Source organism: Lepidochelys olivacea (assembly GCF_965140295.1).
Source record: "Lepidochelys olivacea isolate rLepOli2 genome assembly, chromosome: 4".
NCBI classification, from domain to species: Eukaryota; Metazoa; Chordata; order Testudines; family Cheloniidae; genus Lepidochelys; species Lepidochelys olivacea.
Genome location: NC_140414.1, coordinates 18,647,227 through 18,660,935, shown reverse-complemented (window position 1 = coordinate 18,660,935; position 13,709 = coordinate 18,647,227). Strand labels below are relative to the sequence as shown.

Here is a 13,709-nt window from a genome sequence, read left to right as displayed (position 1 = left end):
CTTTGTTTCAGACAGCTAATGTTGTTAAGTGACAATGCAATCCTCAATCAAATATTTACAAAGCCCACTTAATAGCAGGGAAATAACTGAAGGGCATTTCCTTTGTATAATGGAAATCTGCTGGTGGCATATACCCAATGTTCTGGCTCTGTGGAGACATGGTGGGAGATAAGTTAATGCGGCCAAAGTGCCACTCCGCTCTAGTGATGATTGATTTCCGAAACAGTCTCTAGGGGCCACTGGCAGCTCTTAGTTGTGTTGTGGTCCAAATTGGCCCCTGGAAGTCCCCTGGCATCAGGGACTCCCAAAGGTAGCATAAAGCCACCTTTAGTGCCTCCAATGACCTCTCCTGTTCTTGGACTGAGCACAACTTGATCAGCCCAGAGAATCTGAGCTATTATCATCAATAGAACGAAATGCGCATTTCATCAAAACTCTCACTAAAAACATTTGAAGGGAATTGTCAGGGTTCCCTCCCGACTCTGAACTCTAGGGTACAGATGTGGGGACCTGCATGAGAGACCCCCTAAGCTTATTTCTACCAGCTTAGGTTAAAAACTCCCCAAGGCATAAATTCTCCCTTGTACTTTGGATTAGGCAATGCTGCCACCACCAAGTGATTTAGACAAACTCAGGGAAAGGACCACTTGAAGTTCCTACTCCCCCCTAATATCCACCACAAGCCCCCACACCCGCTTTCCTGGGGAGGCTTGAGAATAAACAAGATGAGCACAGACCAAACTTGTCTTTTTTTTAGGACACTAAAAAAAAACCCCAATCAGATTCTAAAAGAAACAGAACTTTATATTACAAAGAAAAAAGGTAAAAGTAAAATTAGAAAAATTCTGTAAAATTAGAATGGAAGATAATCTTACAGGCAATCAGATTAAAAAAAAAAAGAGGATTTCCCTCTGAGTCAAACTTTAAAGTTACAAAAAGAAAACCAGGAATACACCTTCCTCTCAACACAGAGAAAATCATAAGCCAAAACAAAAATAAGTTAACACATTCCCTTAGTACTTATTTATTCTAATGGAGTTGGATTGCTTGCTTCCTTGATCTGTGTCCGGCAAGCACACAGAACAGACAGACCAAAACCTTTCCCCCCCCCAGATTTGAAAGTATCTTGTCCCCTTATTGGTCCTTTTGGTCAGGTGCCAGCCAGGTTACCTGAGCTTCTTAAGCCTTTACAGTTAAAAGGATTTTGTGCCTCTGGCTAGGAGGGATTTTAATAGTACGGTATACAGGAAGGTTGTTACCCTTCCCTTTATATTTATGACAGGAGTGATTCTCAGTGAGGTCCAATCCATCATACATGCAGTGCTTAAATTATTTTACTTCACATGTATTGTATTGCGGTCATGAAGATAAGTTTCATGTAGGTATAGCCACAGAAAGTACAAGGCTAATAAGTAGGACTGAGCCACTCCACTAGTCATTTAAACTGTGGTTCAGGAGAACAGGAAACCAAAACACAATCTTCATTCAAAATCCCTCTACTTAGATACTTTGCACTAACCATGAATAATACTTTCTTTAACGACAGATGCCATTAAACTCTATGTGCTAGAATATTGCACTGAAAAGGAAACCTACAGTGAATTCTAATGTGTAAGAACAAACAATGGATTTATGGGTACCTACCAAAACTAAATGTCTCCACAGTGGTTTGAATAGCTAGCATATGGCTCATAATACGTTGCAGAAAAAAAATGACCCAGACCGATGCCACTGTCGAACAAAAGATCAGACTCCTTTATTTTTTGCAGCAATTTAAACTGCTAATTAATGTGCATTGAACGAATATTGCTCATCAATACTGTTTGTTTAGTACACAGGTATTTTAGAGCCAACAATGTAATTTCTTCGGCCCTCTGTCTCATCATTAGCAATGATGGCAGGATATACAGAAACAGTTTGTGTTGTGTCAGTACATTAGCTGAAAAATGAAAAGATATCTGTGGTTCCAGCTGTATTGGTAGAATGAGTTGTAAAACTACTTCCAACAATCAATCACAAGTATACTGGTGGTCCTTGCCTCATCAGCGTGCATGGGCAGAACTGTTGAAGGGATTTCTGAAACCAGCTTTTTTAGCTGATACCCACAGTAGAGTATAATCTTTTATTGAATAGTGGCATCAATTGATGTTACACTTCTGCAGTGAATTATGATTCCCCTGAGTCATATGCCAGGTCTTTGGAAATCTGTATTAGACAATACCTAATATTATGAATGCTCTGCCCACACTGGTTGACATTCACCAACACAACTATGCTAATAAAAAATTGTTTTTAAAATCTGTGATGAAGATGGGATGCAGAAAATGGATGATTTCGCCCTTTAATCGTGACCTAAATTGTCAATTTCCCCTCAGTAATCTCCCCATCTAATATTGGATCTTTTTATGATTCTCTATCATCTGCTGCTTGGAATATCAGACCTGCTGAAATTAATGTGATTAGCATTCTGCCCAACAAAGACATAAGCCATGCTTTATAAAATCTGATTGTTGTGCTTGGCAACTGAAGACAAAAACAAAAACCCCATAACCACTGTTGGTCTTCCTATTCCCCATGATTTTAGGACACCAGAGTTTTGCTTTAACTTTGAATTCATACAACAAGACTCACCTGGAGCTACATTCTCAAAGGCAGCTCTCCTAACAGGTCCTGTACATTTTACTTTAACCATCCTTGATCATGGGGTCGGGGTGGGGCGCACCGTGGAAGAGGAGACCAGGTGGTGTTCTCTCTGTTCACCATCACTTCAGCTGTCATCAGGGGAAGCCAGCTGTCTCCCCCTGCCCATCATCTCCCTCAAGTTCCCCATTAGCTTCTTCTGGAGGAAGACAATCAACCCATTTCCCCTTTCTGCAGTAGCAGGACCAGATAGGCTCCCTTCTGGTCCACTGCTGCCATTACAACTGGTCTTTTAACTCTGCTGCTGAGACACACTGGAGTGCCCTAGGCTAAGGAAATCCCTTTCCCACACAAGGACAAAGTTTTCCAGGATTAACAGAGAACGCTGGCACACCTCATCATCATCATAATAGAGGAACAGCTGCAGGATCGGAGGAACCTTACCACTACAGAGAAGAGATGAGACAGGCCGCTTGACTGGCTGCTGCAAAGATCCTTCCTGGAAGATATAGAAAGGAATCAGGGTTACCATGTGGCCCCTCAATGGATCAGGATGAGGAAATGGGCCAGTAAGCCATTCCTGAAAGGCCAGGAGAAGAGGTGCATTGAAGACACTGGGGCCACCAGACCTTGTCTAAGAGCTGTCTAAGGATTAAAAAAAGGGGGCTATTGGCGAGTAGGGAAGTGAGGAGGATCTGTGCTTTCAGAGCACACGTTTGAGTTCTCTCTCTTACACTGCCTGTGTGATTTAGTTGGTGTGATGTTCTGGGGATTACCCAGATCAGTAAGGGGTTCTGTCACCACCTGCCTTGTAACTAAGTGCCTTATTGCTGTGGCTCAGAGCTCTGACCCCAATAGCCAGCCTATAAGAATAAAAGTCTCAACCCTGGCTTCCAGCCGCCCAGTTACTCCTGCAGAATGACCTCACAAGCCCTTCTGGTCCCGAGTTCCTCCACATCCATCTCCCCACATTCTTAATTACCAGACCCATGGACTGTTCCCCTCTGGTTCATCACCCCAGAAGGAGTAAAACCTGACCCCAATTATCAGTTCACTTTAGCACACATTCTCAACACAGTTTGCACAACGGAGAAAGTGCTTGGGGGCGGGGGCGGGGGGGGAAATAAAGTGTTTATTTACTAGAAAGAACATAGATTCAAAGATGAAGTGGTAAGGAAAAGCAAACAGACAAGCTACACAGAAAACAAACAGACTCAGTTTCCCAGAGTGCCCTCTATCCTAGAGAGGACCCAGTGCTTCACAGACAGCAGCCTGCTTAGATCTGGCTCTTTTAGTTTCTAGACAGCTGTCAATTCAAACCCTCTTTCTTTTAACAGAGTTTGCAAATGGTTTCACAGAGCTGTGGAAATTGCCTCTCTTCCTTAGTTTTCCAAGACTGGGGTTCTCTTTTCACTTTCAGCTCCTTTCCATTGACTGGTTTCAGAGTAGCAGCCGTGTTAGTCTATATTTGCAAAAAGAAAAGGAGTACTTGTGGCACCTTAGAGACTAACCAATTTATTTTAGCATAAGCTTTCATGAGCTACAGCTCACTTCATCGGATGCATAAAAGTGGAAAATGCAGTGAGGATGCTTTTATACACAGAGATCATGAAAAAATGGGTGTTTATCACTTCAAAAGGTTTTCTCTCCCCCCACCCCACTCTCCTGCTGGTAATAGCTTATCTAAAGTGATCACTGTCCTTACAATGTGTAAGGAGAGTCAGGTTTTCTCTCCCCCCACCCCACTCTCCTTACACATTGTACACATTGTAAGGACAGTGATCACTTTAGATAAGCTATTACCAGCAGGAGAGTGGGGTGGGGGGAGAGAAAACCTTTTGAAGTGATAAACACCCATTTTTTCATGATCTCTGTGTATAAAAACATCCTCACTGCATTTTCCACTTTTATGCATCCGATGAAGTGAGCTGTAGCTCACAAAAGCTTATACTCAAATAAATTAGTCTCTAAGGTGCCACAAGTACTCCTTTTCTTTTTCCATTGACTTTAATGTTTCACCATTGTCTTTCCCTAGGTTGTAAAATGGTAGGTGCTTGCAGTTAGTTCTGTGTAAAAAACAAATCTAGGCGGTGACCCTCCCCGCCTGATTTCTTCACCCCCTGTGGTGAGGTGATGCTGCAGTTGCATTCTAGGTACCATTACAACGTTCTACACACGGACATTTGTAACCTATATACAGAATTCCTAATGACCATCAGGTTCAGAACATTACAAACTTTTATAAAAGACCTTATTTAACATATAACTGTATACAACTGGATGATTCAATTGCTTATTCATTGAGGGTTCTGATCCTCTGTTCTCCCTTTGAGGCGTCCAGACCCTGATTGTCATAGCTGGTATCCCTGATTTCATATATGCCTCCAGATATTCATTACAATGCAAGTTCCATTAAGGCATGTGAATCAAGAGGGAAGAATAGCAGAGGCATTATTTCAGAAATATTCAGGTGGTGGGTAAAGCTGTCTCAATATATTAAACATTATATGTGATGATACTGTAGTCTTGAAAGTTGGGGAGGGAAGTAAGAAGTGGAAGACATAATGAAAGATCTAGATCTACGAACAGTCAGGGGTACAAACAAGTTTGGGGGGGCAACTGCCCTGCTTGCCCCATAGCAAACGATGGCCTCAGAGAATGGATCCATAAAAGAAAAAAGAAAACCAAAGGCATTATTTGCCATTTTATTCTAGTGTTGCAGGTCTTTTACTGGAGGTTTTCCTTCAGCTCTGACCAATTGCCAGCTAGAAAAGTAGCAGATAAAAGTAGTAATTGCTCCCAACTCTATTATTCCGCATGCCATTTCATGCTTTAATGAGCCTGGTGGAATCTCTGCACAGCCCAGTGTCAGTTATCTCACCAACAAGGTTATCTGAATACCTATTGTACGGGAAAGAAACACTCACAGGGTGGTAATTAACCAAGCGAATAGTAGCAATAATCTGGACTCTATTATCCCTTACATTACATTATATATTTTCCACCCTAAATTACAAGCCTTAGTATCATTTCCTCTTTTTCCCCCTAACATGTACTTAGCATGTTTTTTTTCCTCATTTTCATTGGTACATTGCTGTAAAGCACTATATAGACTGATGCTCTGTGTAAATAGTTAGAAAAAAGAACGTTTCTTCCAGATTATTTTTCCCAGTACACCTCTACCCCTATATAACGCGACCCGATATAACATGAATGCGGATATAACACGGTAAAGCAGCGCCCTGGGGGGTGGGACTGTGCACTTTGGCAGATCAGCGCGTCAGTGTGTCTGGCTCCAACACGCTGTTCTGAGCGGCATGTTAAGGGTGCCGGGCAGGGGCAGAGGGTTTCAGGGGGCAGTCAGAGAACAGGGGGGGGTTGGATGGTTTGGAAGTTCTGGGGGAGGGGCGATCAGGGGACGGGGAACAGGGGCGTTGGATAGGGCATGGGAGTCCCGGGGGGGCCTTTCAGGGAGTGGGGGTGTGGATAGGGGTCAGGGCAATCAGGAGACAGGGGGGGTTCGCGTAGGGGGTGGGGTCCTGGACATGATTAGGGATGGGGGGGTCCCTGGAGGGGGCAATCAGGGGACAAGGAGCAGGGGGGCTTAGATAGGGGGTAGAGTCTTGGGAGGGGGAATTAGGGTCAGGGGGGTCTCTAGAGGGGATAGTCAGGGGACAAGGAACGGGGGGGTTGGATGGGTCGGGAGTTCTGAGGGGTCAGTCGGGGGGGGGGGGGAAGTGACTATTAATAATAGAAATGCTCAAGGCCAAAGCAAGTTCAATATAACACAGTTTCACCGATAATGCGGTAAGATTTTTTGGCTCCCGAGGACAGCGTTATAATTGGGGTAGAGGTGTACTTAATTTCCAGTACATAGTCTCATGAGGGCCTATCATCTCCTAGGGACTGAGGTGCTGGGCCCTTTACTCCCATCACAGAATGGGACCATTGGTATGCATAAAAGTGGATAAACTGGTAAAGTTAGACTGGAGAGCCTAAGGGGTCTGACTCCATGGAAAGACTGTTATAGTGATCCAGGAGTTCACATTTGTCACTGGGTTGGTGAAATCCAGTTACAGACTATACCACCAGTTTGGGGTGTCTGCCCTGAGGCTGGCACTCACTGTCGTGAGCCACTCCAGAAAGCCTGACAATCACTACCAATGTACTCCTGTTGCATAACTCCATTACACTGCTGCAAATTGTCAAGATCAGATGAGTCTTATTTCTTCCAAGACATGTATACACCCACCCTCTCAAAATGTACTCAGAGAGACATAAGACTTGGATTGAAAGATTTGCTGTAGTTTGTCTTCATATAAACAAAAATAGACAAAAAATTCATTCCCTGGAAATGTTAAGGTGCATTAACCCGTCCACCCCCCAAAATACCAGTGGTTGTGACAGTTTGAGGAAGAAGCTTTTCTTTAAAAAGGATGTGTAAAAAATACAGCTATTCTTCAGTTGGTTTCTTTTATTCCTAAATGCTGATTGCTATAAACAAAACAGACTGTAGCTTTTTAAGATATAGATCTAGTGATCTAGGGTGCATGTTTGTTTTTTCCAATGCACAACTACGCCTAGAAAAATTTGTAAAATTGAAAAATCTGGCCTAACATTTACATGCACCTCAAAAATACATATTGATTTCAAAAGCAGCATGTATGCATGCTCTTACTGTGGTCAGTAATAGCCTCAGGCTATAGGGACTTTTTTACATCTATACCAGAGAGCCAGGAAGTTTAATGGCTGAAACTCTGCAGGGAAAGGGAGGCTTTAGAGATCTTACTGTTTTCTTTATATTAAAAAGTTCCCTGTTTAGTGCTAGAAAAAACTATTTTTTCCTGGGATTCTTTCATGTCACATGACAGTGTCAGAAGTGGACTGCTATAGACCACCGGACCAGGGGGATGAGGCTTTCTTCCGGCAACTCACAGAAGCTACTAGATCACACGCCCTGGTTCTCATGGGCGACTTTAATCATCCTGATATCTGCTGGGAGAGCACTACAGTGGTGCATAGACAATCCAGGAAGTTTTTGAAAATGTAGGGGACAGTTTCCTGGTGCAAGTGCTAGAGGAGCCAACTAGGGGGGGAGCTTTTCTTGACCTGCTGCTCACAAACCAGGAAGAATTAGTAGGGGAAGCAAAAGTGGATGGGAATCTGGGAGGCAGTGACCATGAGTTGGTTGAGTTCAGGATCCTGACACAGAGAAGAAAGGTAAGCAGCAGAATACGGACCCTGGACTTCAGGAAAGCAGACTTCGACTCCCTCAGGGAACTGATGGGTAGGATCCCCTGGGGGAATAACATGAAGGGGAAAGGAGTCCAGGAGAGCTGGCTGCATTTCAAGGAATCCCTATTGAGGTTACAGGGACAGACCATCCCGATGTGTTGAAAGAATAGTAAATACGGCAGGTGACCAGCTTGGCTTAACGGTGAAATCCTTGCAGATCTTAAACATAAAAAAGAAGCTTACAAGAAGTGGAAGATTGGACAAATGACCAGGGAAGAGTATAAAAATATTGCTCAGGCATGTAGGAATGAAATCAGGAGGGCCAAATCACACCTGGAGCTGCAGCTAGCAAGAAATGTTAAGAGTAACAAGAAGGGTTTCTTCAGGTATGTTGGCAACAAGAAGAAAGCCAAGGAAAGTGTGGGCCCCTTACTGAATGAGGGAGGCAACCTAGTGACAGAGGATATGGAAAAAGCTAATGTACTCAATGCTTTTTTTGTCTCTGTCTTCGCGAACAAGGTCAGCTCCCAGACTGCTGCGCTGGGCATCACAGCATGGGGAGTAGGTGGCCAGCCCTCTGTGGAGAAAGAGGTGGTTAGGGACTATTTAGAAAAGCTGGACGTGCACAAGTCCATGGGGCCGGATGCGTTGCATCCGAGAGTGCTAAAGAAATTGGCGGCTGTGATTGCAGAGCCATTGGCCATTATCTTTGAAAACACGTGGTGAATGGGGGAAGTCCCGGATGACTGGAAAAAGGCTAATGTAGTGCCAATCTTTAAAAAAAAACGGAAGAAGGATCATCCTGGGAACTACAGGCCAGTCAGCCTCACCTCAGTCCCCGGAAAAATCATGGAGCAGGTCCTCAAGGAATCAATCCTGAAGCACTTACACGAGAGGAAAGTGATCAGGAACAGTCAGCATGGATTCACCAAGGGAAGGTCACGCCTGACTAATCTAATTGCCTTCTGTGATGAGATTCCTGGTTCTGTGGATGAAGGGAAAGCAGTGGATGTATTGTTTCTTGACTTTAGCAAAGCTTTTGACACGGTCTCCCACAGTATTCTTGTCAGCAAATTAAAGAAGTATGGGCTGGATGAATGCACTATAAGGTGGGTAGAAAGTTGGCTAGATTGTCGGGCTCAACGGGTAGTGATCAATGGCTCCATGTCTAGTTGGCAGCTGGTATCAAGTGGAGTGCCCCAAGGGTCAGTCCTGGGGCTGGTTTTGTTCAATATCTTCATAAATGATCTGGAGGATGGTGTGGATTGCACTCTCAGCAAATTTGCGGATGATACTAAACTAGGAGGAGCGGTAGATATGCTGGAGGGCAGGGATAGGATACAGAAGGACCTAGACAAATTGGAGGATTGGGCCAAAAGAAATCTGATGAGGTTCAACAAGGATAAGTGCAGGGTCCTGCACTTAGGACGGAAGAACCCAATGCATCGCTACAGACTAGGGACCGAATGTCTAGGCAGCAGTTCTGCGGAAAAGGACCTAGGGGTGACAGTGGACGAGAAGCTGGATATGAGTCAACAGTGTGCCGTAGTTGCCAAGAAGGCCAATGGCATTTTGGGATGTATAAGTAGGGGCACTGCCAACAGATCGAGGGACGTGATCGTTCCCCTCTATTCGACATTGGTGAGGCCTCATCTGGAGTACTGTGTCCAGTTTTGGGCCCCACACTACAAGAAGGATGTAGATAAATTGGAGAGAGTCCAGCGAAGGGCAACAAAAGTGATTAGGGGACTGGAACACATGACTTATGAGGAGAGGCTGAGGGAACTGGGATTGTTTAGTCTGCAGAAGAGAAGAATGAGGGGGGATTTGATAGCTGCTTTCAACTACCTGAGAGGTGGTTCCAAGGAGGATGGTTCTAGACTATTCTCAGTGGTGGAAGAGGACAGGATAAGGAGTAATGTTCTCAAGTTGCAGTGGGGGAGGTTTAGGTTGGATATTAGGAAAAACTTTTTCACTAGGAAGGTGGTGAAACACTGGAATGCGTTATCTAGGGACGTGGTAGAATCTCCTTCCTTAGAAGTTTTTAAGGTCAGGCTTGACAAAGCCCTGGCTGGGATGATTTAATTGGGGATTGGTCCTGCTTTGAGCAGGGGGTTGGACTAGTTGACCTCCTGAGGTCCCTTCCAACCCTGATATTCTATGACTCATTTTTAGCTGGCATAAGAAAGAGGAAAAACACCCCAAACCCCTGAAGTTCAACACTCTACAAAAACCCACAGAATGGGGTAAAGTGGAAGAAGCACGTCATTATATTCTCAACCACAGAGAAGCTTAACAAAGAATTACTAGGACATTGCTCTTAGAGTGTTTGATAAGCACTTTGATAAATCTAACACATGAAAAGGGATGTGTGAAAAAAAACAAATGGAAGAAAATGTAGAAAAATCACCAAATGAACATGAGCTCCCAGAGAGACTACAAGAACAAACACAATCCATATACATAGAAACAGGAGACTATCAAGTAGGAAGAAGGAGGCAATATTGCCTCTGCATATGGAATGCAGAGACCCCTACTGGAATACTAAGTCTAGTTTTGGGGTCCACACTCTAGAAAGGATGATAAGAAATTGGCAAGGAAAAAGAGAAAAGAATGATTGCAAGGCATGGTTTTCCAGACCTCAAATGTGAGACTTAAGGGAGTAACGTATTTATCTTTTTGAAGAGGTAGTTAAGAGACAATGTGATCATGGTATGCAAGTACCTACTATCAGGTATCTTCTCTGTATTTAGAGGGCTCTTTAATCTGGTAGACAGAGAATGAAATACAGTGGCTGAAAGCTGGAACTAGACAAATTGAATACCGATAGAAAAAGAATTCTCTTCATTTTGTAAGATTCCCAAGTAATTTCCATAGAAGTCTTTTAAGCGTCTATAGAATTTTTCCACAAAAGCAGGGCCAATATTTGTAAAGTTCAGAAATGTTTGATTCTGGGATGTTGTTGTGGGCCAATTTACAAGAAGATATGGCATCTTTAGTAGTGGCAAGTATAAAGATAGAAGAGATAATGGGGCCAGTTTTGGCAAAAGCTTCCAGGGGCCACATCACACAAACCCTTTTCTCTTTTAAAAGAAATTGCATGGCTGCCTACTTAGAATGAACGTAGACAGTGACAGGCAAACAATAGACCTTTCAGAAACAAACCATGTCAGCAAGAACTTGAAATCTCTCTCACATGACGACTTTTATACCAGCTCAACATCAGTACAGCATTTTGGGCCAAAGCCCACTGAAGCCGATGGGAGTCTATTGACCGCAGCGAGCTTTGGGTAGAGACCTTTATGCCTACTACCTTTGCCTCTTTTTTGAACAGAAATGTGATGATGAAAAACATAATATATTTTTTTAAAATTAAGAAAGGTCAGCCGTTTAACATGGTATTTGCTATGCTTTCCCCATGATTGGTTTTACTGGTCTACTTACCACCAAGTGTCAGATATTTTCAGACAACTGCCCTAAGAAAGGGAATCCAATTACAATAAGAGATCTCTACTTCTATACCCCATTTCAAAACACACACTGTACTGTACTATCAATATAATTAGTATATTACTGGAAACACAGTAGACATTTTATTCAAGGGTACTGACTATACACATTTATTTGCCCCGTGATGTTGGAATTATAATCCCGCATACATGAAATTATAAAAATCTAGTTCGATCCTCAAACTAAGACTCCAGTTCAGCAAGGTTCTTACCGATGTGCATAACTTTAGAGTTTGTCATGTGTTTAAGGACCTTGCTGAATCAGGACGCAAGTGTTCAAACCAGAAATTTTTGAGACACTAAATTATGAATTATTATTTACAAACTACACTGCCATATACATGATGATGAAATTATTCAAATGTTATTCTGCACATTCTTGTGAGGTGCATTACAAATATTTTTTTTACTGTAGTTCTTGAGTAGTCTACTCATTTTATAACAGGGTTAGGGTAATATTTAGGAGCGTCGTTATATCATTTAAACCGAAAATTCCACACAGAGCTCCTTGTTGAAATTTCAAAACAATCATGTTACAGAAAAAGCAAAGTTTTAACAATGCTTTCCATGAAAATGCCTCAGATATGAATAGAACCTTACATATGATATGTGAAGGCCAATTTAACAAATTTCTGGAAAGAACCTGGCTGACAGCATAACTGGAAGTGAATGAAATAATTTGTGAATTGCCTGCTAAATACCTGTGAACAATTCCATATTATATTATAATGTGTTCTGTGTCCAGGGACTCTTATTTTTACAGGCTCATATATACTCAGACAGTTAAATTTAATGTATTTCCACTCAAAAACATCAAGAGATCAAAGGCCAAGTACTTCAGCCTTCCATAATCCTTGAGAAATCCCCTTGGACCAGCATTTTGTCAGCTTCATTAATGCCATTTGTGGAACATAACACACACAGCAAGAATGGCACCTGTATTTGCAGTCAATGAGCGCTGTTTAAACGTTTGTTCTCAAAAAGAAATAGAAAAATTTGAGAACAACTAGTTTATCACTTCTATCAAAGCACATCAACTCTGGCCCCACCTTGATTTGTGTTAGGGGAATATTCATAGATATTGGTTATTAATACAGCACTATGATACTGAGATATAAACAGCTAAAATGGACTTTACTTTGGCATATATCGGTGATGAGAGAGCTGCTTTGTGAGCTTGGACTTCAGTTGGTGCCAATTTTTCAGAGGTGGCAAGTGGCCTGAAAGTGTCCCAGGAAAAGGGGATACAACACAGGGGATACAACACAGGGCTAACGGGAGTCCCCATTCGGATTCCTCCAGCTTTTTCCTTCCTCAACGCTACTCTGCTCCCCCTTGAGTCCCTGTCCCGTCTCTCACCCTTCCTTGCCAGAAGGGCCCTGAGGCTTCCAGCTACTGCCTCTTGCAATCCCCCATCTGGGCAATTGTAGGGGGCGTGCTGACAGAGTCTCCTTATGTTCAATGACAGCACCAGTGGCTCAATTCCAGGCACTCAGTGGTAGCGTAACAAGGTGGCTGGGCCAGCGTGCATGGCAGTGAAAGATCCCTAGACAGCTCCTGAAGGGGGTAGTTCCTTCCAGAGAAAAGGGCCCATGAAGTAACCCTGAGAAGAAAATCGGGGGGGGAGGGGGGGACAGATAAGAATTTCAGTCAATAACCTGAGAAAGCCTTGTTTAAACAATTTAATGCTCATGAAGGCAGTAGTAAGGGTATCTAGGGCATACAGTTAATTGAAACCAACCAGTGCTGGCTAGATTGACAGGCAGTCAGTGGTGCCCTGGTTGAAACATATTTATAAAAACAAAAGAATTTAAGTGATGCAGAACCACCAAGCTGTACCCTTAACTAACCTATGTAATTATGTGCGCTAGTTACTGTTACATTGTGTTCCCTATTCACTTGCCTCCCATTAAGTCTTACACCCTTTGTGCCATGTTTCGAATAAAATGGCAAAGCCCTTCAGGTGAGGGTGCACAGGGCCCTGTGTAATTCATATTTTCCCCAGCACTACAAGGTCCATTCTGTTTGGGGTCTCTGAGAAAGACAACAACTACCGTTTTAAACAGCATCACTTTGTCCCTGTAGAAATAACAGAAAGTCATCCAAAATAAAGAACTATAGCTGGGGGGGTACAGATTATTTTACCTTAGAACGGATAAACCCAAGTATTTCTTTCTACCTGGAGTCTAAATCTAGAGAAGAAAGTTTTCTAAAGGTTAATAAAACCCCAAAATGGGTACCCTAAATCCAGTTTAATAGAGGTATCTGTGTAAACCTCCTATTTTCATCAGGGGCATTTTATTATCCCTAGTGTATAAAATTCCA

At 42.9% G+C, this 13,709-nt stretch overlaps 1 protein-coding gene across 1 annotated transcript in view; it reads right to left on the bottom strand.

Annotated features, from left to right (window-relative positions):
* The window catches only part of LOC311520132 (uncharacterized protein), a 90,159-nt gene that overhangs the window by 27,837 nt on the left and 48,613 nt on the right, over positions 1-13,709 (bottom strand). Inside the window, exon 6 of the mRNA XM_084627380.1 lies at positions 3,085-3,139. Coding sequence (XP_084483506.1) covers positions 3,085-3,139 — 55 coding nt within the window. The remainder of the gene's footprint in view (positions 1-3,084; positions 3,140-13,709) is intronic.